Here is a 27,767-nt window from a genome sequence, read left to right as displayed (position 1 = left end):
CTTACCACATCCTCCCAACACGGCGTGAACTAAATAAAAACGAACACCTAAGCAGCTACCTGGATGCTTCCAGCGTTTTAGATCAAGTAATCTTCCTGAATGGGTAAAAGTCACCAGAAAAACCACCTGCAACCAGAGTTTGCTGAGCCGATGAGCCTGCATTTGGCAGCTGTAGGCTTTTCCGCAGATGCACAGACAGGATTTGCTTCGTTTCAGCTTAGTTCAGTTCACTCAAAGTTGAGGAACCAACTGGGAACCAAAAATGCAGTAATGCTTGCTTCTCCATTCCAACCCCTGATTTAAAACTAGGTGGGCGAGGACGAGATCTACTACTTCTAAAATCCTAAAGGCCATTATGACCACAAACAATCCACTCAATTCCCTCATGACAGATAATAACTTCCTTTGTTTAATAAATCATTTAACTTGGGATGCAAAACAGCTTTTTTTTTTTTTTTGCTCACGCATCCAGGACAATTAACGTGGTTTTATTTAAAGTAATAAAAGCATTTTTTTTAAATGCTGGTTTCTGCATCTTATTTGAATTCAAAATCCCCATCCAAAAGTAGCTGGACATGCACCACACGCCAAAAAAAAAAATTAAAAAATCAATCATCTTTTTTTAATATAGTAGAACACAGAAATGAAGCCTGAATATATGTCAGATATGCCATAAAGCCACTTAAATGCTCGATGTAACATCCTGATCAGCAGACCCGAGCACTAAATCTAGTGCACAGGCTACACTTAGCTGAAAAGAGATACCTCCTAATGGGTCTTAACCAGGGAGAACGAGCATTTCTCTGGGGAAAATTATTTTAAAAGTGCAAATGCAAAGAGCACATGCGAAACGAGATTAAAGCCAGTGATTTACATCATGATTAAAACCCGGGCTTGAAACCAAGCCATCCTGTGAGTGATTCATAGGCACCAGCACAAGGCAGTGGGATGAACGCTACCGAATCCCTCAGGTGCTTTAGGAAAATCCCATCCTTTGTCCTACGGTTCAGCTAAACCGAGCCAAATTAGCCTGCCATATATAGAGTTAGTGCCGTGAACACGCCTGTTAGCTGGAGCCATCTCACCGGCTCTGACCACAGAGCGAGGAAGGGCTGTGCCTGCCCTGGGAGCTACAGGGTTAGCTGGGAGCCACGTTCGCAGCACAACTGCTGCTCAGCAGCTGCCCGGGGGCACCCCAACGCCCGATCCCGCTAGGACCCCCTTCTGTGTGGAGGGCGACCCGCTGAGTACAGCCCCTGGCCCCCAGGGTCGGTCTGCTGCCTCCCCTCTCCTGGATGGCTCATCAGGATCACCACTCGGGGTTTCCAGAGACGTGACTCTTTTGGTTTTCCCCGTAAAACCATCTGGGCTGCTCCTGGCAGCGGGCAGGGCTGTGCCGGGCCAGCCCCGGTGGCAGGGAGCTGGGCACGGGCAGGAGAGGAGGAAACTGGCATGAGTCACTTCCTACCCTGCTCTCAAAAGCCCCTTGCTGGCTGGCGAGCCATCTCTTGCATCCTCCGCAAACACCTCCTGTCCCAGACAAGTCCTCAAAAAGGCCTAAGCTCCTCCTCCAGCTCCTCTCCCAGCTCCCCGCACAGCAGAAGTTGCTGAGATCGATTCCACTAACAAAGCAATTCCATTAATTAGGGAGGGGGAGGGAGGGGGTCGTGAAGGATCAGCTCTCCCTTTAGTTACCATAAACACTTAAACATTGCATTAGCGAGTCCCCAAAGGCCACGAGCAATCCCTTCGGATGGGTTTTATTGGAGGCACTGACATTAGCCGTCTGCTCCCTCTGTTCCCTGGGGAACGGCCACTCGAGCTAATTGCCTGTGCTGGCAGCCAGCGCCTCCGCCGCGGGGCCTGACGTGAAAGGGAGGGCAGGACGGTGCCGGGACGGGGCCTCCCCGCGGCGCTCACCTGTACTGGTGGATATCCTCGAAGGACTTGGTGTTGTTAATGGCGAAGACGCAGAGGAATCCCTCCCCCGTCCTCATGTACTGGTCTCGCATGGCGCTGTACTCCTCTTGCCCCGCTGTGTCCAAGATGTCTAGCAAACAGGTCTCTCCGTCGATGACCACTTGCTTTCTGTAGGAATCCTGCCAGGGGACGGAGAGAGAGTCAGCGTTACGGGAGAGCACGCAATGGGAGGTTGGCCCCTGCCACCCCTTGGCCTGGTTTAGCTGCCGTTAAAAACAGACTCAAGGGAGGGAAAGGGAGAAGGGGGAAAAAAAGGGAATAAACACATGAATAAAGGGAGCAGCTGAGCAGGTTCCCCCTCCTCTGGCAGAAGCACGGAGAACACAGCCCCTGGCCTGCTCCTCCCAGCCCTGTCTCTGGCAGACAAGGGGCAGCTTTGTCACTGCCACACTGGCACTGATTATTTTCCTAACTTTACTTAGGCCTGGCTAATCCCTGCCACCTCCATTCCAGGTGGTGAGTCCCATACATTGCTGCTGAAAGGGGACACGCACAAGCGGAGGCTCCTGGCAGCCAGGCTTTCCTTCCAGCAGCTGGGATATTCGGGGCTGGGAGGTGTTTAACCCAGCTGGGCACCCGGCATCCCTGACACGGATCAGGCACCAGAGGCATTCGCCACCAGTGAGGCTGCAAAGCGATGGCGAACCTGGTGCTGTCGTGCAAACGTGAAAAAATAAATAAATGAGGCCGCGAGGAGGGTGTTTCCCACAACCAGCCCCTGCCCAGGGGGGCTCTGGGGAGGGTAAGGAGCACCCAGGCCCTTTGAAGCTGTGCGTTTTCCCTGTGGAGGAGACAATTACAACTTATCGCACGTGGGAGAAGCCCTGGAAATCACCAAGAGCGTTCTCCCAGGGTCTCCCTCCAAAGGTCTGATTTTCAACACGGGCTCCTCGGAAGCACTGCTCCCTCCTACCACACCTCCCTATCCCGAGGACCCTGCTGGGGCAGCCCGGGGGTGTCTCTGACAGCCCTGCCCCGCACCCAGCACAGTTGTCTCGACTCTCGGCCACAGAAGGAGGCCAAAAAGCATGAAAAACACGCAGGTGGGGGGCTGTGACAGCGCGATTACAGAGCTCTGCCTTCTGCAGCCGCTTGCGGCGGCTACGGTTTCGGCTTAAAACTAATTCAAACGTCTGCTGCTCTTCCAGCGACCACAACAATGTTATCAGATGAGCTCTGCCCCTGAAAAATAGGCCTGCAGACAAAGAGCAGACACAGCAAAGGTCACCGGCGGGACCGGCAACGGTGCGGAAAGGGAACGAGGCCAGCACGGACTCCACCCTTCTGTCCGCTACACCAGCAGCAGCTACGGGGCCTAAGGAGGCCTTGCTTCACCTCACAGACAGAGCCACGGCATCGGGCCCGCGGCCTTCGCGGCGGCTCCTCCTGAAAAGCAGAGGGTGGCCGAGGCAGGGCTGCAGAGCCCTTGAGCTGGGACCACGTTTTCCGTGGCTGTTATCCCCGTCCTTTGCTTCTACCTGCGCAAGGAACCGCGGCGGCACTAGGATCGGGGAGCTCACAGTGCAATTTTCATTAGCCTGTCTGTAATTAAACACCATCTCTGCTCCCATTTACAGCCTCCTCGGAGCAGGGCGGCACTGGGGAGGGCAGACGGTGCGTGTTTGTCTGCTCTCACACACGTCCTCCAGAGCTCCCTCCCAGCCCAGCGCCCTGGCTTGCAGCCAGAGGACAAGTCCCTCAGTGCACCACATTAACAGCGAGCAACATCCCGCATGGCACCCCATCCCGCACAGCACCCCGTCCCACACGGCACCCCGTCCCGCACGGCGCAGCCCCTCTGTGCAGCGTGGATGCTGACAGCCCGCAGCTCCCCATCCTCAGCCTCAGCGCGGCCCCTGATGTCTTACCCCATCTTCTTGCACAACTGACAGGGGCCGGACTGCCCAGCTGGAACAAGAAGTGCCGGGTGACAGAAATAAACCCTGCCGTCCCCCCTGGACAGCAAGCAGCAGCTCTGGGCTCTGACCTGGGATCCCAGACAGGTTCTCCTCCAGCAGCTGGAAGGACCAGCTTAAGTGATCCCGGCTCTCCGGCAATGTTCACGCACGAGCCAGGAATTGCAGGCACTTGGAAGAGGATGCTTGGGGCCGCCCGCAGGAGCAGGGACACAGCCGGGACATCGCCGGTGCCGACCCCGCTGTCCCCGTGGCTGCAGCGCAGCAGAAGGACCCCACCAAGCTGGGTGCCCAGCACCCCGTGTGTGTTAAACGCTACGGTCAGGTTACAACCTGAGGCTAAGGGAGTGCTGACTGCTAAAAGCTGCGAGGCAAACGGAAGGGTTTCTCAACACAGTCTGGCTTTTTACTCCATCCCCGCTCGCGCGCTGTGGGATGCTGCCAGCTGCAGACCCGGGGCTGAGCAGCCGTTTCATCAGTGCCCCTGGTTCCTGAGAGACGAGCAGCCCTGCCTGCTGCTTCTCCTCTTCCCAGCCCTCCTGCTCCCTGCGGGCTGAGTCCCCGGGGCCTCAGCGAGCTGAGGTGGAGCTGAGCGCGCTGGGGATGCAGGCACGCAGCCGGGGTCTCTGCCCCTCGCCTGGTTCCCCGGCCAGGGCACCAAGCACGCACCCCTGCTCACAGCGACCCTTCAAGGGGTTTATTTAAGCAACCCACACTTAGCTGCACGCACATGTACTCTTCTTCTCTCAAGCTGCCCGTTTCAGTGCTGCCGTGCTGCTCGTTAGCCAGCTGAACGGGCAGAGTCAGCTCCTGGGCGCAATCCAAAGCAGCTTAGTCACGGCGGGATGGTTTGTTGGGCACCTTCAGATCAGCAGCAGGTAGCTAACCCTGTGCATCCCGAATCCCCATAAAACAAAGCGTGAGTAACAGGAGCCGCCATGGGTTGAATAAGACGGCTGGGGGGCTGCAGGGCACTTCTCGCTGTACAGACAACCGCACAGGAAGGCAGGGCTGGCCACGTCCCACCCTCCTGCGGAGGGGTCCGGCCCTTGGAAGCCAGCACCGTAAATCCACTGCAGGAGGGAGCACCAAAACCCGAAATCACCTGCAGTAGTCACAGACAGGAAAATAAAACAGCTCTCTTGCCTGCGTAGAAGTTGGAGGTGGGGAAGAAGGCAACGGGGTCTGTATGCAAGGTGCAGCACTGAGACTCTGGAGCCCTAAATTAAATTCCAGGCTCTGCTATGGACCTTCTAGGTGACCTTGGCCAAATGATGTAATAGCACGTGTTATTAAGTGCTCTTTCTCCTTCCCATCTGTAGGATAAGACTGTTCCTGCCTTTATACCGAGCGCTGTCTCTCTTGTTTGTTTAAGTTGTGAGCTCTTCAGGGTGGGGACTGCACATACAACACCTACCAGAATAGCTTTCTGACCTCAGCTGGGACCTTTTAGGCTCTATGATAATAATAATAATAACTGCGGTAACCACAGCTGTATTTAGACACATCTGGTGGAGAATCCTCCAGGACTGCAGACAGGGAGGTTATTGTCTGAGAGGCGTGACCGAGCTGTGATTTGCATTCCCAGGGTGGACCTGCTCCTCCTGCCAGCAGCGGCACCACGAGCACGGTCCTGCCCAAACCTCCCCCAGACCAAGGTGTAAATCATACGGCAGGTAATTAGCATCTCGCGAGCAGCGGGGACGCAGTGAAAACAGCTGGAGGAGGGGCTGGTTTTAAAAGGTTAAAAAATAAATAAATTGTTGTTTACACTTGAAATGCAGAAAAGTGGATTTTGAGTACTGAACCTCTCCTGCACAGGTACTTGGCTGCCCCTCAGGTGGGGTACTGAGCGTGACAGACCAGGCTCGACAGACAGATCCCCGCTGACTCCAGACAAGTACATTCATCTTTTGGACGTTCATCGTTTGCTCCCCGTAACGGAGAACGAGCAGCAATGGGCCTTGCAGCACACCCCAGCTCTCCGCCTCCCACTGGAGGATGAACTCGCTGGGCTCTGAAGGAGGACAAAAGCCCAGAGCTCAGCGCACAAGACAGAGGAGCACCCTGTTTTGTCTCTCCCTGGGCTGTTTCACGGAGCCTGCAAGCTGCAGAAAAGAACCGCAGTGTCATTTTTCCTACTGCAGAGCAGATCTATAACCATGTATTAGGCAGCCCGAAGAAAATCCATGAGCTCCCTGCTCTGCAGAGATGTGGGGATCTCTTAAAAAAAATAAATATCTTCAGTCTTCAGCTCTGCTTGGGCTCCTGACCCCACGCTGCTTCGCCTGCCTCACCCAAACAGCAGGACGAGCTCTGACAAAAGCCATTTCATCAGAAAAATCTCAAAACGTCCTGCATGGGAAGTCAGTATCTTCACTTTGATTTCACGGAAAGAGAAATGGAAGCACGGGCACAAAATGGCTCATCGGTCCCAAACCTTTAACCCCTCCCTAGGCGGCGGCGGCGGCAAGGAGGAGTTTTGTGCCGCCTCTCCTGGCTCTGCCTGCTCCTGCTGCATCCCTCGCTGCCTCTCTCCAGCAGACGCTGATGTCCTTCCTCAGGAGGCACACATCGGTCGCCATGACCTCCGAATGCACAGGCAGCAGCTGAGAAGGGCTTTGCAAAGCAGAGGACCGTCCCTGCTCGAGTTCAGACTCGAGTCCAAGTCGACCACGGGGTTTGCGGCGAAGTGGCAAAGCACACTAGGAAAACATGCAGGCGGCACCGCTTACCTCTATCGTGGGGTCATACTCATCGACGAAATGGTTCTGGATGAGCTGTATCGTCAGCGCGCTCTTCCCCACGCCACCAGCTCCCACCACCACCAGCTTGTACTCGGTCATCTTCCAGCCGACCCCAGCTCAGGACCTCCAGGAGCACCCCGACCTGCAAGGAGAAACACGGCCACCACGTCAGGAGAGCAGGGGGCACAGATCAGAGGCTGGGAAAGGCAGAGAGGCTGGGGATGCGTGCGCTCTTCACGGGGATTTGCAATGCCATGCAATTCTCGCTGCACGGTATTCTCCAGCACTGCCCTGGCCTCTCCTCCCAAGCTCGCAGACATACCACCCTGCTAAACACGGCCAGAAATGGGGAAAACGTGGGATGAACCAAGGGTCAAGGACTTTTTTCGTTCTCCCCATCCGGCACTCCAACCACCCTGGAAATCTGGCCAGAGAAAACACGACATTTGTTTCGTTATGTCACGCCGTGCCGTGCCTCCGGGATCCGCTGCCTTTTATGATCCGATTCTCTGGGGTCCCAGACATGAGATGACTTCACCTAAAACACAAGGCTTGGTCTACAGTTACAGCGAGGAACTGCAGCATCCAGAGCTCTTTAACCTAATACCCTACCCGAGTAATGAAGGCTACTTTAAAACGGGGAAAGGAATCAATCAAAGCGAACACAAAAACATGCCCAACGCCTAACCCTTGATGCTCTGCAATCCTTCAGCCTGACAGTCCGCATGCGAACTTGTGAGCGGCGCTAGGTAAGGGAATATAGAAGATGGAATAAGGGAATATAGAAGGCTGGCAGAGACCACAGGGGAGAAGGATGCTACCAGGGAAAGCACTAATTGGGAAGGCTCGTTACAGCCGGTAGGAGCGAGCCGAACTCGGGCAGCGATGCGGACTTGCCATTACCCTTTGGCGGGGGAAAATTCCCCCCCTCCCTTAAATTTCTGCTCCCCTCCTACTGAGAAAGAGGAACCTCAGCTCGGCGCTTCCGGCAGGACGATTACGAAACCCCGAAGGTTTAAATAGCAATCTCGCTGGGCTGCGAGCCCTGCCTGCTGAGAGCCACTCCAGGGCCAGGCACCACTGCACGCGCAGCCCCTCCGGTCGTTTGCCATCCCGCAGGCATTGCTCACACACCGCCAGCCCGCTTCTCCCAAGGGCGAGGGCTGCTCGTGCCTCCTGGTGTGCTTTGCAAGCTCTGCAAGCCAGCTTAGCGCCCAGGTGGAGAGCAGGACGCTGCCCGGGCAGTACTCCAGGCGTTCCCCAAAAGCCCGGTGCTGCGATCACCCCCAGTTACAAAGGGATGCATCCCGGATTGCAAAAGAAACAATGAACAATGACCTTTTGCTTTTGGAAACCCCCAGCTTTCGGCAAGGCTGTGAGGAGCAGGAATCCCAGCAGTTCACAACCCACGAGACAGATTTGAAGACCACCCGTAGAAGAGCATTAAGCCAGAGTCACCATTCCTGGCCGCCTCCGGACATTCTGTGGGCAAGGCGAACAACCGGGACGGGGCACGGCATATGGAGCACTGCAAAAGCGCCCAGAGCGAGGCCAAACACTCGTCTCCAAGCTCTGGTAGCCCGGCGTTTGCTATCTCGCAACGTGCTGATACCGGCAGAAGCTGCCACCTCCCCTGCGAAGACGAGGGAGGGTTTTTTGGTGAGGAGGCTGGTAGCCGGCGTACCAGCAGCGGCCACCCTGCACCCAGCCCCTGTCCGCATCTGCTGGATTTGCTAACGCAGCAGAGATCTCATCTAAAGTAGGCCAGAACTTTCTGACTTCAGTCCCCATCTGACTGCAACCTTAAACCACTCAGACAGCTCGATCACCCGCCCGGGCTGGGAGCAGTCAGAGCCAGCCGCCTCTCGCCGGAGCCCTTTTCTTAGCTGCTGGCTCAGCAGCAGGAAGACAAACAAAGAGCGTGTCCTTCTCAGCACCCGGCATCACGGGGAAAAGCAAGGAAACGGCTGCAAAAGAGCAAGCACAACCGTGATGCAAAGCAGGACCTCTGGCGTTTGTGGCTTTCCCAAAAGGGGGAGGCAGGGAAGAGAAGCGCGGGGGCTTCTGCCGGGGAGACGGTAACAGACACGCCGGGTTACCGCGCTCCAGCACGGGGATTTGCTGGATGGAGGTGTACAGCCTGACGATTGTTGTGAAAACCTTTCCTGGTGTGAGAATTTCCAACGGAGGAAAAACAAGAGTTTGAGTTTCTCAGCAGCTAGTGCGGAGCCCAGACAGAGCTGACCAAAAAGAAAACACAAAAGCACAGCTTCCCAGTCCTACGCCACGCGGGAACAGCGGTCTGAAAGGCTGAGCTGGGTCGCTGCCTGGTGTTTTCCCCACCAAACAAAATTTATCACCTCCGCAGCACCCAGCATCCTTCCCGAGAGCTGGATCCCCAGCAAGCCGCCCAGGGCAGCGGGACAAAGAGCTGAGCAAGACGCCAAGGACGGGAGCCGTTCAGGAGCGCACCGCCTGGGAAGAGGGCTGGGATCTTAGTGCCAAACCAACGGCCCTAGCATGGAGCTGGAGCTGCTGCTGCATTTCCTGACCTCGTGGATTTTCTCCCAGAGAGAGAGGGCTCCTGGCTCCCATTCAAGCTGTCTAGGAAAGCCCAGCCGAGCGCTTCCGCCTGGCAGCAGCAGCTGCTCCCAGCCCGCTAGCCCCCGAGTCCTCCCCCGTGGATTTCACATTTCCATGATGGAAGTTTCACAAACGCTGTTCACTGCTGAACGTTTACACTCTACCTGTCGACCGGGAGCATGTTTTAATGCACCCGAAAACAGCTCCACCTCTGCAAATGTCTTTGAATAGGTCTCAGCCTGAGCGCCCCGTCCCCGAGAACTGAGGAACCTTTCGAGCACCAACGCCGCAGTGTTTGAATTTAGCTCCCTCTGGCAAAGCTTCCTAGCAGGCGGAACAGTCTCAAGTCCTCCACCAAAACAAGGCTCATCCCAGCCTGTCACCAGCAGCCCACCACGCCTGCAATTCGGGAATCCTGTCTGATGACTTGACACGTTGACAAGGCAAACCTTGCTGCCTGCACTCCTCCACCTGCTCAGGCACAACAGTGCCACCAGTGTCCCAAACCACAACCTCCAAAGGGCCTGAACGAACCCCTCCAGGAGCACGAAATGCCACCTTGCGTTTTCACTTGAGGGTCAAAATGCTGTCGTTCTCGGTGGCCTGCCCAGCCTGAAAGAGGTTAGGGAAAGGAGGCTGGCAAGCTGCTGCTCTGGTATGAATCACAGCCCATCCGATGCTTCATTTTCATTTACTTGCTGCTTTTTTTTACATTAACAAAGAAGTGAGCTGCAAATCTAACACAATGTGCTTGGCTGCTGGCTTCGTATCTGCAAACTCAGACGATGCAGCCTGCGGGACAAGAAGAGAGAGGGGTGCCAGAGGTGTAAGGAAAGTTGCAAATGGTGGCCCTGCTTTGGAGAAGCAGCTTGGACGTAATGTCTTGCATTAGAAAAAAAAAAAGGCAGTCTAAGAGGAACAGAATGACTTCTTCCATCCTCTGCAAGCTCTTTAAGACCTGAAGGAACAGGCAGCCTGTCCCAAGAGGCTGAGCACAAAAATATTGCTCCAGAGGAGAAAAGGGATAAGGAATGACATCACGTAGGAGGCTCAAAGCACAGGCAGACATTCAAGGGGATGCAGGAAACCTTGGAGGGAGAAGAGCAGAAAGCTGCAGGCAGGTTCAAGTCAGAGGAAAGCCTGAAAGAGAGGGATTGTCTCTGCAGCACATTCGTAAGCCCCAGCACCAAGGTGCAAGCCATGGCTTTGCATGAGGTCTTCAACAGGCACGGACGAGTCTTGGCTCTGGACACAGTTTTAGTTAGAGCACCTCTGGCAACAGATCGCCTCTGCCAGAGACTACCCTCTGTTGGAAATTCTCACACCAGGAAATTAAATCCCTGCTCTTTTTCCCTTGCCATCGTGCCACCAGGCAGCACAGGGCCTGCAGCCCTCAGTGCTCTCCTGGAAGACAGACGGGTGGCAGGAGGTGGTGCTCAAGCATCTGGTCCTCATCGCACGGGCCAGAAGAGATGGGAGGACAGAGGAAAGCAGGATGGCACCATCCCCACCAGCACTGCCGACAGCTTGCTGATCTCTGGTTTCTCTCTGTTCGTGTTGCACCTTGTCTGGTAGTTCAATAAACGCAGTACAGTTACCTGCCGCCAGCACTAAGCTGGTCTGACCACGCTGCTCTTGCTCACCCGCTCATAAGTTTAATGACGTTCTTTCTCGCCAGCTTACTCTATAAGAAAAAAACCTGGTAGTCACAGCAATGCCGAGTGGTTTTATTAAAATACCAGAAACCAGTAAACAATCTCCATAAATTGGTAACGCAAATAACAAACCAGCTATCCAAGAGCTTTCTCTCTGAACTAGACGATACAGGCCATCCAAACGATTATAGTCAATGTAAAGACCAGCAGGCCCCTTATCTCAGGAGCTTATAAACCACAGCACACCACTACAGCCTGACCCCAAGGAACAGTCAGTGCAGCGCTTGCCATCAGCAACACCAACATTTCTACTCTTGGCCTGAGTGTGAGCACAGACAACTTCCTCAATGTCTCATTACACTTGCACTCAATGGTGAAGGGGAACTTCTAGCAGCACAAAATGGCCCCAAGATCAAACTGAGTGTGCTTGGGCTGCTCTCGCCCACATCTCCAGAAGCTCTGCAAGGTGCTGTAACGTGCTTGCAGTTCATGGTGGGATCTTCACCTCCCACCCCCACCGCTTCTCCCTGAGAGCAACCAGCCCATCCCACTGGGGTGGCTGCAGGAGAAGCACACTTCCAAGCGGACCGTAGATTATTTACCGAGATAAAACATGCTGCTCTGCACGTCGCTCCTCTATGTGCTGCTCCACGGAGAGGTCTGAGGAAACGGGCTCCTCTGCCTTCCCCTCCGGCCCACGGCCCAGCCTCGTGGGGCCAGGCAGGTGCTCCAGAGGCAGGCGCTTATGGAGAGAGGGACAGGTACCCGGGGAAGTTAAAAACATGGCCCACATTACAGGTAACAACTGGACCCGTTAAAAACCTGGCCTCTGAGCCACCTCTTGACTTGGCACCAAGCTGTAATGCCTTGGGGTTGATCACGGGGGGTTGGACAGGCGGGGCTGGTCACGCACACCATCCTCCTCTCGGCCCGCGGGCCGGCAAAGCCAGGCAGAGAAGCCAAGGGACCGGCCTGAAGCCATCGCCAGCAGCAAAGGCGGAAACTAAATTGAGGCAACTTCCCATCCAGGGCCTTAGCGGGAGCCGAGAAGCTCCACGCGCAGGTTTTGGATGGGAAAGCCGTTGGTTGCCTGCTGGGTCGTTGTGTCTGGCTGTCAGAGCTGACGGCTCCCCCACGGAGCGGAGCTTCCCTGCGCAGAGATGGTTGGAGAGGCAGAATAAAGCGAGAGGGAAAGCCCAAACCGCTCTCCAATTATCCTCATGAAATCACAACTGTGTCACCAGCGTGGGGAGGCGGCAGTGACAGGCAGGGACACGGATGCCCCGACGCACAGACGAGGCGGGATAACAGGAGAGAAGAGAGCAGTTGATGCCGAAACAGGCTGGGGCAGCAACCAGCAGCACTGACAAGCCCAGCTCTGTATTTAACACACTCTGCAGGGGTCACAGGCAGCATTTTGCAGCTGGGACACGCTTTCTTTTTTTTTTTTTTGAGAGTCGACAGGGAGCAACCAACGCGGTGTATCAGGGAAAAAAGTGCCCCGTCCTCAAGAACTGCATTCTCCCTACACGATTTCCGTTCTCCTCTCCTTCCCCACCCTTCCCCATTCCTCCGAAGCAACTGCTGACGGGGAAAAACCAAAAAGCTGGTTTCAGGAAACACATCTAAGCCATTTTCATTTAGAAAAAATTTGCAATGGAAATAGGGTCTGGCTGTTGGGCTTCCTGCTTGCTTTAAAGCCTAACTTATATGAATAACATAAGTAAATAAATGGACGAGGAAACAAGGTATTTGCAACTGGGAAGTGCTGAGAATTGTCTTGATAACGCTTTTCATTTTTTCATTTTTAACATTTTGTGGAAAAGAGCCTTTAAAAAGGTCACTTTTGGGAGCAAAATGCTATTGGAAGAGTATCAGTAAGCTTTGGTCCCTGGGAACAAACCGGTGCGAGCAGCACATGCCCCGTCTTGCTGGAGCTATTGCCGCAGGAAGATCCAGACAGGGAGCCGGGTTTGGGGAGCGGACGGAAAGGAAAGGAGCCTGTTGGTCAGCACCAGGAAATCAGACGGAAAGATCTCGGAACAGCAGGAACCCCGGACCCTCACAACCCCAAAGTGGCACTCAGATCCGGCAGCACACCGGTACGGGGTGGCAGCTCCCGGCTGGGCTCCAGGCAGGTTCATCCTGGAGCAAAAGCAAGGCTCCAGCATCCCCGCGTTGGCGTGGCCAAAGACCAGCCTCGCCGCGCTGCTTCCCCCTGCTCCTCGCCCAGCGTCCGGCTATTTTCAGCCCAGGGGATTTCCTGGGCCTGGCACAGCTTGTGTTTAGCAACCCTCAACAGATCTCTTTCCCAAGGACTCGTCCAGCCTCCCCTGAACCCACGTAAGCTCCTGCCACCCACACTATCCTATAGCAAGGAGCTCCACGGGTCTGCTCCCCGCAGGGGGACAAAGCAGCCCCTGTGTTAGAGCCTAACTCATCTCCACCAGCTTCCCCAGCCAGCCCCTAGATCTTGTCCTAGAAGGGGAAAAGCAGGCTCCATTCCCACCCACCCTCTCACACAGGGTATCCCAGGCTGCTAATCACATCCTCCGAAGTGTTATCTTTTCCAGGGAAACGTGGCACAGCCTTTTCCCCCCCCCGCCATGTTTCAAAACACGGGGCAGAGCAGCACGTTTGCGACGGCCTCGTCTCTGCAGGCGGTGGCGGGTGAGGGAGCACAGGGAGGGCCCGAGGAAGGACGGAGAGTGAGTTTCCTTGCCATCCCCAACGGGACATTGATAAAAAGCTACTCACGCTTCGTTCAAAGCCAGAGCTCAAAGGAACAGCTTGAGTGACCCAACAGAGCCAAAATCAGATATTTCCAGAGTGTCTCCTTTATTAGTGAGCCATTTCATTTACGTGATCAAATATAATGATCATCCCTCTGCGTTCATTTAGCCCTTGCAGAGCTTTTGCAGGCATAAAAAAATGCACTTTTTTTTTTTTTTTTGCAGAAAAGCAAGTGCCGGTGCATCTTGGGGAGCCAACGAGAAGTGGGCGGCTGGGGAAGGAGATAAAGGGAAGCAAGCAGGCACCTGCTGCTGAGACAGACCCCTTTCTGCCCCCGCTCCCCTGGGGCACGTTATGAGCACGGTGACACAAAGCTATCCTGGCCGTGCTTCGCTGCTCGCAGGCATGAATATGCATCAGGCGTTACGCAGCAGATAGTCCGGGGCACGCCGCTGATTTACAGGCTGAGCAGGACAGCTAAACAAATCCCTTTCTCACCCTGCCATCCACCCAGGGTGAATCGCTCTGCAACAATAACGCTCTCCCTGACGGGCGGCTGGGAAAGGGGGGCCCAGAGAGGGAAGAGAAGGAGCTGACCTTGCTCAGCCGCGTTGCAGAAGAAAAGCAAGGTGAGGATGTGCACAGACACACCTCGGCCAGAGCAAGCACTTCTCCTCGCAGGAGGAACAGAGGCACGCCACCGACACCACCCCAGCAAGATGCCGCTCAGGAGGATGACTGCCAGGGACCAGCAGCGAGGTGGGTGCTGAGCACGGACGGCAGAGAGGTCTGCGGAAGATCTCATGCGCCTCCAAACCCAGCCCTCGAACAACCGAGGTGAATGAATCAGACGTGGCCAGGTGTGATGCCAGGCAGACACCAGCAGCGCGTCGTGCAGGCAATATCGAGCAACGGTCACAGAAAGAGAGAGGTCTAAAGGCACGAGAGCCAAGTTTGGATCAGGAGCCTTTGTTTGTTAAGTTTGGGTCCTGGATTGCCCAAGCCTCACTTTGCTGCTCCCGGCAAATCAGCTACAAGAGGATTTATTTTCTGTGATGCTCACATTCCCTCCCTCTGCAGCAGCCTGGATTTTAAAAAACAAAAATCAAAGCACTGTTGCTGGGGGTGGGTTATTTAAATGAATCACTGTCACGGCACAGATCTGCTGCAAATAAGACTTAGACGTCCTGATACTGGAAAGAGAGGATTCTCCCTCTTGGCTGTGGAGCGACAGACGAACAGACACGGCACAGGGACTCCATCCTGCCTGTCGTGCAACTGCACCCATCCCACCCCGAGAACTCAGAGCCCAGCAGATCAAGCACATAACTCCCCTCTGCAATGAGGAACCCGCCGCAATTAAGTGACTCGGTCACGGTCACACAGGAAACTTATGGTAAAGCTGGGGATTTCTGCTCCCTCAAGTTCGAGTTTTTGCCACAAGACCGTGCTTCCCGTCCGCGGCCATGGCTGAGCGTGCAGGGGACAGGATCACGATGCCAGCTCCATCACCTCCAGCATCTGCGGGCAGAACTGCACCATCAGCAGAAGCTGGGGGGGGTGGTTTCCTTCCAGAATTTCCTCAGGAGCCTGCAGCAACGACGACGTGCAGGATTTGGGCAGGCTCACAGCCAGCTTCCAAAGGCACATTAAGGTTGAAAAGAAACCACAGAAAAGCAAGGCACCAGACCTGCAAGAGATGTGGCTCCACCTCAATGCAGAAGTTAACTGAAGCTTGACAAGCTGATTAACAAGTAAATAAAGCCTCTGAGAGCAGCAGAACAGCTGAGGTTCCCCTGATAAGGCCTAAAGGTTAGGCACCAAGGTCTTTTTGAGATCCCCGAGAATATTTTCCCCCTTTTGAAACCTGGTGCTGCATAACTGGTCCCTTGCCACAAGGATGTCCGTGGTGGAGGCAAGGAGGAGGTCTGGATCCGGCCATCCCACTGCACTTGACGTGGCCCTCACACCCCAGGGACCCTGCCCTACCTCTCGGACTCGACCAATGTGCTGCCTCTACGCAGAGCAACTATTCAGGAAGAAAAAGGCAACACGGGGCTCTGATGAGCACCGGATCAGCACAAAAGCACTGGCAAGCGTTCCCTCCAGTCACACCAGCCAGATTTCCCAGTCTGAAAGACAACCTGAGCTTCCAGAATGACAACTCGCTGGGCAAAACAGTCAGGTTGCTTACGAAGTAACAGGACGCAAAGGTAAGCTGTCCATTTTTGAAGAAAACGGACAAAAATAAGGGAGTTTGGATGCAGGCTCTGAACTGGGGGCAGAAAGAAGAAAATGTGCAAGTCTCCAGAGAGAAAAAGTCAACCAGGGACCAGCACCTGCCCGTGGGATGGCACAGAGGAGCAGCTGGTGCCATTCCAGCAGGTACCTGGCGATTAAACACAGCTGGTGCTTACAGAACACAGAAACAGCATTTCACCTTATTCTTCAGCATCTGCTGCGGGTACACCAAGGAAGAGACCGTGCAAAGTACAGCCCAAACGTCTGCAGTGCAAGCCAGAGAAGTCACAGCTTGGGGAGAGCAAAACTGAGCAACACGAGCCCACGGATACTCATCTAACTGAAATGTCCTTTTTTTTTTTTCCTCAGGCATGGCAATGTGCCTCCATCATAGATCAACCTTGCAGGGCAAACTCCCCTGGCCACGCAGCAGCAAGAAACATTGATGTGCATCACACCGAGGGACGGAGTCAAGAGCACGCAGCTGGACGGGAGCAAGAGGGGGCTAGGCGAGGAAAAGCTGCTATACAAAGATAAAGAGGATAGGTAAATTGTTTGGTGAAATTAACGCTGAGGATAAAACGTTCGGCACAAGCCTGATGTTATTTGTATTAGCAAAAAATAAGTACGAAGCCAAAGGGCTAAAGCACTGGTCTAAACTGGCACTGTCAGATTTCACGTGCACGAAAATAGGCACGCTTTCTCTCCCTGTATTGTTATTACCAGTATAGGCAATCACATTGTTTAAAAAAAAAGAATTAAAAAAAAAAGAGGGACTTTTGAACTTTGAACTGTACTACACTTCCCAGGATAAACAGAGTAAAAAAGCAGCATTCAGCCTGGCTCCCAGCTCAGTTCCTTAGGACAGTATAAGCAATGCCTGGGCATGGAAGATGTCATAGAGGGTTCTCAAGTAGCCCCAAAATTGTCTTTTCCTCCTTCCAGTGGAGACCAACCCCAATTATGAGACCCAGAGCAGGGTCTCATCCTGCTGGGTGTTCTCCAAACAAGAAAGAGGGTTCCTACACCTAAGTTTCCACTTCCAAATTTATTTATTTATTAACTCTGGGTGTCGCTGCCCTTCAGTCAACCTTCATCTTTTGAAGCCAATGACTTCCCTAACATCTTGCAGCAATGAGATCCCCAAGCTATAAAACCGTGTCTTTTCACCAAGCTTGTACATATGGCTCCCCAGTTTCTCCTCAGGTGTCTGGCTGTCTCCCAGTACCCTCAGTTTCCGATCCTGCTGCACAAGCTCAGCTCTACAACGCTGAGGATGCACACACTGCAGACACATTCCAAAAGGAAACGCAGCAGCGTTCATTGGATTTATTCTTGGACTTGATAAGGCCCGTGGAAACAGTTCTGTTTGGCCTCAGAAAAGAAGGACCACAAAAGGCAAATTCAGAACTTCAAAACTTACCTTCACCTGACAGCCCTGAGCCACCGTGTGTGTCTAGTATGGAAAAGGTGTGAGATTTTTAATTTTCCAGAAGAAGGGAGAGGCCAGCCCAAGCTAAGAGTCACAAACAAACTCCTGAGTGTCAAATCTGATACCTGACCTTGGAGGATCGGTTTAAGGGAAGGGTAGAAAGTATCATCAATGAAGCCATTAAAGCCAAGCCAGTCAACATTGGCTTAAGGCTTCATGTTATCTTAATTTTCAACCTTAGCACATATGGAGCATTTAACCCTCTCAGCATCTTGAGACAGGAACAAGGCAGAGTGACATTTTCTGGGAAATGAAGGATTAAAAATACACGTTCACTCAGTCAGGAGGCACAGAGAAAGACTGCAGAGCAAGCTCTGAAAGTCAGCAATCAAAAAAAACAAGCAGAAACATGATGGACCGATTCAGCCAAGTGAAGCATGGTAGAGTCAAAACAAGTGCAGAGGTCTCCTAATTATCCCAAATCCTACCTTCGTGTCCCCTCCTTTTCCTTAGCACTGGCTCCCGAGGATGTGCAGAGCCTCCATGAAGGAGCTCCTGCGAGGCGAGCGACAGAACTAGGCCTGCAGGTGTCCCATCGTGGTCTCGGGGTTTGTCCATCTTGGGGAGGTGCAAGCACGTTGGAGAATGCCTGGGGACCACAGACAGAACTGCTGCAGCCAAGACCCGGCTGACTCACAACACTGGGGCTTTGGTTTAAAATATAAAAACTTAAATAAAATGACCTTCCCTTCAGCCGACTGGGAAAAATCTAAGCATCTCCCTTCAATTCCCTACCACATAGCAACGCAAACTCATCATTGTGAGTAAAACTTACTTGATACATGCTATTAAAGTGGGCATAAGGAACAGTTATATGGCCAGCATCGCTCTGCAAACAACCAAGTGCTGGGAGCAACTCATGCTATCGCCCTTCTCCATCAGCCTCCATCAACCAGCAAACAGGCCCTGACCTTTCCTTCCAACGTGTTCAGTATCTGCCCTCCCAAGCACCAAAGACGGTGATTTTATTTCATTTTTGTCAGCCTGCTACTCTAAACATGAATTGCAACAGCTCCGAAGCTGCTGTTTGATCGGTAACGGCCTGGTGCTACGTGTGGCCTGAGGCCTCTCCACTTATCCTCACTCCTGCCTGCAAAACTTGTCTGTGGTACCTCTGCTGACTTGTTGGAGGCTGTGAGGGCAACAAATGTCCGAGTAACAACACATGTCACGAGCTCGGGTTGCTCTGTAGGAGCTAGAACAAGAAAGCGAGAAAACAGACAGGTGATGTGAACTGGTTCTCCTAAAAACACCACCTTGTCTCGTGAGGTGACGCAAGCTTCCTAGCTCCTGTCACAACACAACCCATCTTGTGAGCCTCAAGTCGGGCTCAGAAACTACCCGTAAGATATGAAAGAGATCCCTCTAAGCCAACAGCCACTAAGAGCAGTCACAACGTCTTTACCTGTGAACAACCAGATCTTTCAGAGCTTTGCTGAGGGCTTGGGGGCTCTCTTCTGGTTTAACGTTGTTGGTGGTTTGGTTTTTGTTTTGTTTTAAAGTGAACGGAGAACAACCAAACCGTCCATTTCTCCTTAAATGCTTGGTAAGAAGACAAAATGATCCTTCCTTGGAAAATAAGGATAAATGCAGAGATTAAGATTGAACTGTGATTTTTTTTTTTTTTTTTATGGCCTTGCCAGTATCATCAGGCCTCTTCGAAACACACTGAAATGTGGGACTGGCTGTAAGATCTCAAATGTGATTATTTGCTTTTGCAGGAGCCTAGAGGAGACACAAGTCACCAGCAAGGTTTTGGGAAGTGATGACATACCGATGAAGGCTCCCTGCTTCATCTGGCAGCAGCAGACTTCACCAGCATTGTTCCTCAGGGCTCTTAAGGCATGCACAGCACTTTGTCATTCCTGGACATCGTTCACACCTAACTGGAAATAAACTGCTTCCTCATTTCCCCCTTAAACCCGCTCTTATTTTCAGAAAGCAATTCCCTGAGGACTGTGTCTGTCCCTACAATGAACCTCCAAGGCCACAGCATGGTGGAGTGGGTATGGTTCCTACATAGCTCTCATTGTTCCCACACAGGAACTTCAACTGAAGCATTAAAAAAATAAAAATTCAATGTTTGCAAAAAGCTTTTTTAAACAGAAAAAGCCCACAGAAAACCACCAGCTTGCATGTCAAACAAGCTAACTTTAACTTGAAACACTACTCGAGCAAAAATAGACGCTGTACTGTTCTGCAGAGGGAATATATTAATGGAAGAGGAAAATTCATACTTGAACAGCAGGGAAAAAGCAGCGAGCTCTGAAAGCTGGAGCCTGTCAACTTATCCTCAAAATCCATCCTCAAAAACTTGGGGTAAATGAACTCCTAAATGATCTCCTGCAGTCCAGGATTTGGACTGGATTAGGATCCAGAATTTGGACTCGGAAACCCCTACCAACCACGCATCTTTTGTACCATCATGCAACGATGTCCTGCTTTTACCCGCACGCACCCCTCCTGCCCTGCCTCAGGTAGGACCTGCATCCCAAACCACGGTTTGGTGTCTGGACCTGGGCTGTTGCTGCCCCAGGACAGGGAGCGAGCACGTCACACAAGCCATAAACACCTATTTACAGCCTGCAGGAGGATGAAGGGGCTGCTGAAGTTCTGCTGGCCTGTCACCACCAGTCCTACTCTGTTTATCTTCAGCATCACACTTAGAAACGTAAGCAGAAGTTAGTGTTTCTTTCTCCAGTGTTTAACACTGGGCAGAGGAATGGAGATTTGCTGCAAAGGAGCTGTTCCCAGCAGTGGCTGCCATTCCACAGGCTTAATTTGTCATTATTTCCACTTACTTCTGATCAAACTCGAGATAAACTACGTTAACCCAAACAAGAATCTGACTTAACAGTCCAAAATTCTGTTCAGACAAAAAATTCACGCAGTTGGCCTTTTTTGAAAGGCTCCCACATGGCTGCAAGGTCTGCAGAAGACACTGAGACCATTGTGAAACACAGTCAGTGCTCCAGCTGGGCTTTAGAGGACAACTGCTTCATGCCACTTTTAGCAAGTTGTTTGTTTTTTTAAATTCTACAGCACCAGAGGAATTGATGCTCTTGAAGAGCACAGAAACGCAAGCCCAAGGAGTGCTCAGCACACTCCAAAACACTGTGAATCACCGGCTGCACGAGGTCCACCCAAAGCTCTGCTGCTGCACCTAAAACGAAGCGTGCCATACACCCACCGTGGATATTTACTTGCAAAGCGCCAGGTTCTGTTCCCCTGGATGACATCCTGCTGCATTCATGTTGCTGCTCCTGCGTGCTGGATGACCTGCTGGGCACCAGCCGGGTGCTGTGCTGAGCTCAGCACCACGGCACCCCAGCGCCACGACCTGCCTGCACCTCTCGCCCGCAGCCAAAAGCTGCCAGCAGCTCTCTGAAGCCGCATTCGCAGCGCCACGTTGCCTCTGAAGGCAAAACCACAATGCGCTGTTTCAAAGCACCCAGCTGATGAGGAACAACAATAGGGAGAAAAAAAAAAAAAAAGAAAACCACCTTGCACCACTCCCCCTCCTTTCTCTCACGAGAAGCTTATAGTAATTGCAAAGCATGAGAATCTGAACAAACGCCCTGCTTGGGCAACTGGGGCCATCCCCGGGAAAATATTTGCATCTAGGGGATGTGAGAGTTGTGCAACCGGTGAAGTATCAAGCCAGATAAGGCAGAGACCTTTCACTAGGCTCCAGAGAGACACACTCGTCACTCCGTGATGCTGACTCAGGCTAAGACAAGTTGCTTTAATTTTCTCTCCCTCCCTCCAGCCTTCACAGGGGAAATAATACCAGCCTCCTTCTCAGGCAGTTTGAAGGCACCAGGCGGTATTTGCAGAGCTGAATCAGAAACCGAAGGAGCCGTCGGAAGGAGCACGGGAGGGAAGATGGCTTCTCCGTGATGGGAGCCTGGTTCCCACCCGAAAGGTTTTAAACTCGTAAGGAAATTCCTCGTGCAACCAGGTTAGCTCTGCCTGGGACACGATGTGCAGCTTTACACATATTCCATTATTTCCCACGCCTAAGGCTTGATGCAGCCTTCTGAGCCCTGCTGGATTTAGTTACATATACATGTCGTTTGGGAATTAGGCTAGAGAAATTAGTTAGGAAGGTCACGTGGTTACAGAAAATTTAGAAAAACTGATGGCTCCTGCTTTGTGCCGCCAGCTTTCCAGCACCAGTACACCTGCCTGTTGAGGTGGGAGAGCAAAGCAAATCCACAGCGCTAACAATCCTGTGTTAACATCTCTTTGGGCCCTTGCTGACTTGGTTTTTGCCCTGTGGAAGAAACAACAGAAGCAGCTACCGAAGAAGAGCTGGGAAACGGGGCAGGTCCACCAGCAACGCACCTGCTGACTTGCGGGACCTGCAAACAGCAGGCAGATGGCACGACAAACACCGGGAGGCGCATACGGAGCAGTGAGTGCCTGGTGCTGTGCCAGACGTTGGGATACTCTTCAAACACGGCCACTATTTATCGTGCCAAAGTTCAGAGGGGAAGGACAGCAATGAAAGCATCGGAGCAAAACACATGCTGTGGGGCTTCACTATGAGGCTCTGGGGCACCTCCCTTCGGGAATTAGAGGCTCCTGAAGGTTTTCCATACGCTCTCCATCTCAGCTGCCGAGCCACATCCATCCCCTTGAGAAGACCTCATGCAGCCCCATCCCTTTACATCGTGGGATGTAAAGCAGAAAAGCTTGTCCTGGACACAGGTAGCTGGTTAAGAGAGCAGGGAGAGGTCAGGCGCATTGCAAAGGGAGGACGAGGCACCACGTAGTAAACAATAAGGTATCTTTGCCTTTCTCTGCAGCACGCAATGTGCGCTTCCAACCTGGGGTCAGCCCGAAATTTTTCCCCTAACATATTCTCCGTGACTGCAAAGACACTGGCGGTCCCTTTGACATTTCCAGGTCTCTTCGTGGGCACATTACGGTTGTGACATTTGGTCTTCTACTGCACAGGGTACGTTTACTGTACAGCAATGGTCTTCTGCCTTTATCAATCCTAAAAAAAAAACACATTCCTGTGCAGCCTCCTGAACAACACACTTTAGCTCCCTGACAGCAGTCCTTGTTTTTACTGCACGGCTTTCGTAGACCCTTCAAAAACCACCCAGGGCTCCTCGCCTACATCAGGAGCAGTGGCTGAGAACCACAGTTAAAAGGTCTGAAGCAGCTGGAATGCACGCCGTAGGTTTCCTGAGGCTGTCCAGAACCGAACGCTGCTTTACAGCTATCTGAACTCGCAGGAATTAATGTTTCAGCAAGCAGCAAGGTGGGGTACAAAGCCGTGTTTTTTTGGTGGTTCATAGGATTTGATGCTAACTACGCAGGCATGAGACAGGGCAAGAAATGTGGCACGGCTCCCTCCCCTTCTGGGGCAGGGCAGGCTCAGTGCTGGCCGCCAGTGCAGGGACTCACAGGCTGAGCTCTGCAGGCTCCTGCTGCAGACAGCCTCCTCGTTCCCGAAACACCTGGTGCACCACGTTTCTGCCACCGGGCTAATTCTTCTCCAGGAGAAGGCATGACGGAACAAGCGCTCCCAATCAAAGGGGAAACTCAGCCAGCGAAGAAAATCCTCCCCAGGCTACCAGGCTTTATTCCTACCTGTTGGCTCAGCTTCGGTTTTCAGTTCTTTCGCGAATGGCTCTCGCCACCTCCGCCCTGCTCCCTGAAGACCACTCTGCTTTCCACAGCAACCACCAAGGCTGAGCACCAGTGGGAAACAAACCTACAGAGCCCAGCTCCATTTACATAGCAGCGCTCCAGCGTTAGGAGGCGTGGGTTTTACCCACCAAACCCCAGAGCACCCACGTTCGCAGCCCTCGTAACCTGGGGGCACCACAGGGCTCATCTGTTAACCCCAGCTCCAGATTTAGGATTTCACGGTCTCAAGCCTCTGCTTCACGGGAGGGAGCTGCTGGGAGGTATCTGCACCCTTCCAGCTCTCAGCCAGCAAGGAACTGCAACGAAACAGCTTCTCAAGCAAAGAAGCAGTATGGGTTTACCAGGTAAGACAGCACGCAGCTAAGGACAGGCTATATTCAACGCTGCCTTGCTCTCTGTGCTACTCTTCCTGGCAAAACACCGCCAGTCAAGGTGGGATTCATCTCACCTACAACAGAACCCATCAGCTGGAGCCTCCCTGCGATCGATGGGAAGAGACAGGCGCAATCTGTCTGCCTGCTTTCAGACATCTGCATTAGGACGAGATGAAAGCACTCGTTTCCTCCGTTGCGCATCCACGGGGGCCGAGGGTAAGCAGCCACGATGTTAGATGTCAACGTCTGAGCACGCAAATTGCACCCTGATGTTTCTCATCCTGCACCGAGCTCGGAAGCTTTTCAGAGAGGGACTGCACCCAACATGAAAGCACTCCCAGCCTCCAAGGCCTGGAGGTAACACCACACTTCAAACGGCAGGAGAGAGACCGATACTCTCGAGTATCTACCGCAGAGACAACTCCGCAGCGTTTTTCCCTGGAACGATATTCCAAGCGGATCCAAGGCGTTTCGGGGGCCGCTGGGCTGCCGACGAGGAGGCAGAGCTGCAGGTCTCGACCCGCCTCTGTGCCAGCAGAAGAAGAAGGGGAAGCGTCCCAGGAGCCAAACACTCGGTGCCGTGAGAACTGCAGAGCCCGGCGAGGCTGCGGCTTTCACTTTACGCCCCAAAACAGGCACCGGGGCAGGCAGAGAAGGATGCGCACACAGAGGGGCTCGGGGACAGACACAGGGGCCAGGGAAGGAGAAAAGACCCGTGCCATCTGCGTGCGCCATGGACGGATTTGGGATTTTCAGAGCAGTCTCGAGGATTCTCTTTTTCATGACTGCTGATATATGATCCTTTGGGGCTGGCAACGCTGGGGTTTGATGCAGACAAATGCTAAATAATGAGTCTGGGGGCAGAAAGCCAAAGCAGAGAGCACACATTAAATGGAGCTGTCACGCTGCTAGACTGGCCAGGGAGAGATTGAAGAGTTATTGTAAGATTTGTGAAGCCATCAGCCCTAGTGCTACAGAAAATAAGAAAATTAAGCTCAAAGACGGACTGCAGGCAGAATAACTTCCCTGACAGTAGGATAAATGAGGAATAAGTTGCTACAAAAAGCCCTCAAATCAAACAGGGTAAAAAAGCATGGAAGAGCCTGCACGACGTTTACCTACAGTGGAACTGAATTGAAGGGTTCAAAAGAGAAAAAGAAGTTCAAATTAGCTCCCTGAAAGGATGACTTATGGGTGGCAGAGCTTCTTCTCCTACATCCACCCCAGCGTACACCTATGATGGGGTCTGCAGGCTCCCACCTCAGATTTCAACCATTATCTCCGTGCATCCTCATCCCAACAGGTACCTGCTCCTGCTGCTTGTCCTGCTCCATGCATCCGCTGCCAGCCACAGCTCACAGCAGGGGCACTTTGACTACTTTGATTTTTTTTGTTGTTGTTGACTCCCCCTCCCCTGGAGATATTTACTGAAGCTACGTTAAGCTGCGGATTGAATAAGCTTGTTCTAGATGCAGGCTTTGAAACAAAGATGAAAACCCAAACTGTCCTAAGAGATGCCGCTCCGACTGCCCGCCCATGGTCGCTGCCGCTAACAGAGCTTTTCAGCTGACTTCAGCAGTTTTTGAGCAAGACCTTGTAACCCTGTTGCAATGCAATCGCCAAGTCCTGCCAAAAACCATGCATTTACTAGCATGCTCTGAAAAACCCCAACCCCCTGTTACGCACTCAGCTTTCCCTCTCCTCACCAAGAGTTCACACTTCGGACAACGCTAGTTTTGAGGACCACAAACTGGCCTACAGAATCAACTCTGGGCTTCTTTATTTAGAATTGGACATCTCTCCTCCAAAACTCCTGCTGGATTTCCGTTGTTGTCTTAGAAGCGTCCTGCAATTGCCTTGTTTTCTCTTTAAAAACAGAGAGATTGCAGGGAGAGAAGCTGCACCCATGTACCGGTAACTGCAATTCCCAGTCAGCTGTCCTGTGCCTTCAGAAGTCCCTAGCCAGGGACTAGAGCATACAGTGACTTCCACAGGCGTTAGACTGTGCAGATCTGACCCGCAGTGCCACCATTTATCACCAAAACCAGTAATAATTCATTCCTGCAGAGCATAAAATGAACCAACTGGCTTCCACCTGGAGCTACTGCACAGAAGACCAGGGCCTGGAGGGTTTCCCGACAGCAGCAGCAGCACTGTGTATTTTTAAAGCGCTGGCTTGTGTCAGATATTGCAGAACCACCGGGCTGGCTTTCTGAAATCCTGTCTCCACGTCTGCTCTCTGCCAACGGGGAGCTTGCTGTGCTGCAGGCTCAGCAGGCGGGGACCTGCTGCTTGTGTTCTCCCAGAGAGCGACTCCTCGATCACGCTGCCCCTCATACCGAGCAGGCAGGACGGGTCTCAGGAGCACGGGCGCAGTCTCAGCCCTTTCATCCATCTCCAGAAGCAAGAGCTAGTCTTAATTTTCTATCTGCAGGCACACCAAAGGACTCGTCCTTTATGTGTGCGTTCAGCAACGTAAGCTCCCAGGAACACAGCCTGGCTCGTGACGTGCTGCAATCCTCCACCTTTCCCTCCGAATCCGTCCGATCTCCAGAGGACCGGAGGGTCTTCTCCTCGCCTGCCCCGGAGCACCTCCACAAACACCTCCCTGGCCGCCAGGCGATGATGCGCACGGGGACTCGGTGCCCCGATACGGTGTGGCGCCAAGCCTACAGCCCCGTTACAGAGCCAAAGGAACAAGCGGATAAACCTGAGCTCCAGGAGTTATGTTTCTCCGCAGGCATCTCCCGCCTGCCATTCCAGCCGAATAGCCTCCCGTTACTCACCTCCTCTCCCGAGCAGGTTTATCATCCGCTCTTCTACGGTTTCTCTGAATTACCCCAGAGGTGACCGTATTTCAGTGGCAAATTAAACTGTCACAATACATTCCTTTCTACACTGTTTTTTAAAATATGTGAGCCCCGGCTGCAGGAGAATTGTTTTGGATAGATTAGATTAGGTGCCTGGGAAACGAGTTCAAAAAAAAAGCATAAAGGTTTTTTGCTTCTCGAAGAAACCTACCTTTCCCTCCACCACCGCCACGCCACCCCACCCCCCAGGAAGTTTTATTATCCTAAAATACCTCATCAACTGACTGCATCTGTTTTTTTAGATCCACTGTTCTTTCCATGAAAAGTGCCTCAGAGCAGCTGACAAAAGAGGGATGGCTCATTTCAGAATTACCTGCTACAAGCAGAAATCAAGAGCCAAAAGCTCTCCGGGTTTTTAATCGAGCCCTCCTCTTCGCCCCATCCAGAGGGCTACAACATTTCTTGTCAATTACTCGAGTTTTCTCACTCTTTTTCGAACCCACAACAGGCCAAGACACTTAGTTTTACTATAGGGTATCAACTCATTCCTGAAGACATGACGCCACTTACAGCTTCGAAGATTTACATGGAAGGGACGTTCACATCTGTTTGAAGACCTGACACCAAAAATCTTTAAAAACAAAAGGCTTGTTTGAAAATGATAGAAGGGAATAAAACCCCACTTTCTTGAGGTTCTTTGTGGGGAGAAGGCCTTTCACTCCCTCCCACCCTCTAGCATCTTTCAAAGAAACTCTTCCATGGAGGCCACAGCTGAGCTGCAGTGGTACGACCAAGAAAAGCACGTGCTGCAGCTCCAAGGAACCACTAGCAGTGGCTGAGATGAAGTGACGGCATTTTCAGCCTTTCACACCTGAAGACACCTCTAACAAGGTGCCGGAAACCTTCAGTCTCTGGTCCTTTGACACCGGCCGTATCGCAGGGATGGGAACGCAGAACTGACGCAGCACTGGACAACACATTTGCATTGACCTTGCCAACTGGGTCTGCATGCTACAAAGGAGAGCCTGTCTGTCCACGGCAGGAGCCCAACAGTACCTGAAATGAGCTACCCGATCAGATGCGGATGCAAGGGGATTCAAGAGAAAAGCTAGTTACAGAATTAGCACACACCTAAGCTGGAGTCTGTCCCATTTACCTCCACGCGACTCATGCTTTACCTATTTACACCAAAAAGGTTGTCTTCTCAAGCCCACCCTTCTTTTTCTGGAAGATGAATTCTAGTGCCTTGTGTAACACCAAGCGCTCTGACACCTCTTTCTTGCTCTAACAAAGCCAGACACAGAGAAAGAGCACACATGCTACTGCCACTGCAGAAATACACGAGCCAGTGCCACACCAGGAGGCTGCTGCAGCAGCTAGCTGGGTAATGAAAAGGACAAGCGACTAAATAAATCACTTGCAGCCTAATTTCATATATTCAGACCTATTTTATACACGTTCCTCTTTGGTTTGGAGAAGACTGTGAATGGAGCTGGATGCAAACCACAAAAGGGCTGAAAACGGTGCGAAGGAAGCATCAGAGCAGACTGAGCACTGGCACTGGAGCAA

The 27,767-nt window shown here is 52.6% G+C and overlaps 1 protein-coding gene across 2 annotated transcripts in view; it reads right to left on the bottom strand.

Annotated features, from left to right (window-relative positions):
- The window catches only part of HRAS (HRas proto-oncogene, GTPase), a 39,637-nt gene that overhangs the window by 4,478 nt on the left and 7,392 nt on the right, over nt 1–27,767 (bottom strand). For both annotated transcript variants that reach the window (XM_080592616.1, XM_080592615.1), the window contains exons 2-3: nt 6,632–6,785; nt 1,921–2,099 (exon numbers count right to left, since the gene is read on the bottom strand). In XM_080592616.1, the coding sequence (XP_080448742.1) occupies nt 1,921–2,099; nt 6,632–6,742 (290 nt within the window). In that variant the 5' untranslated portion in view covers nt 6,743–6,785. The remainder of the gene's footprint in view (nt 1–1,920; nt 2,100–6,631; nt 6,786–27,767) is intronic.

The sequence above is a fragment of the Anser brachyrhynchus genome (assembly GCF_964034855.1).
Source record: "Anser brachyrhynchus genome assembly, chromosome: 5".
Lineage (NCBI taxonomy): Eukaryota > Metazoa > Chordata > Aves > Anseriformes > Anatidae > Anser > Anser brachyrhynchus.
Note: the sequence above shows the minus strand (reverse complement) of the source record. Positions and strands in the feature narration are given on the sequence as shown.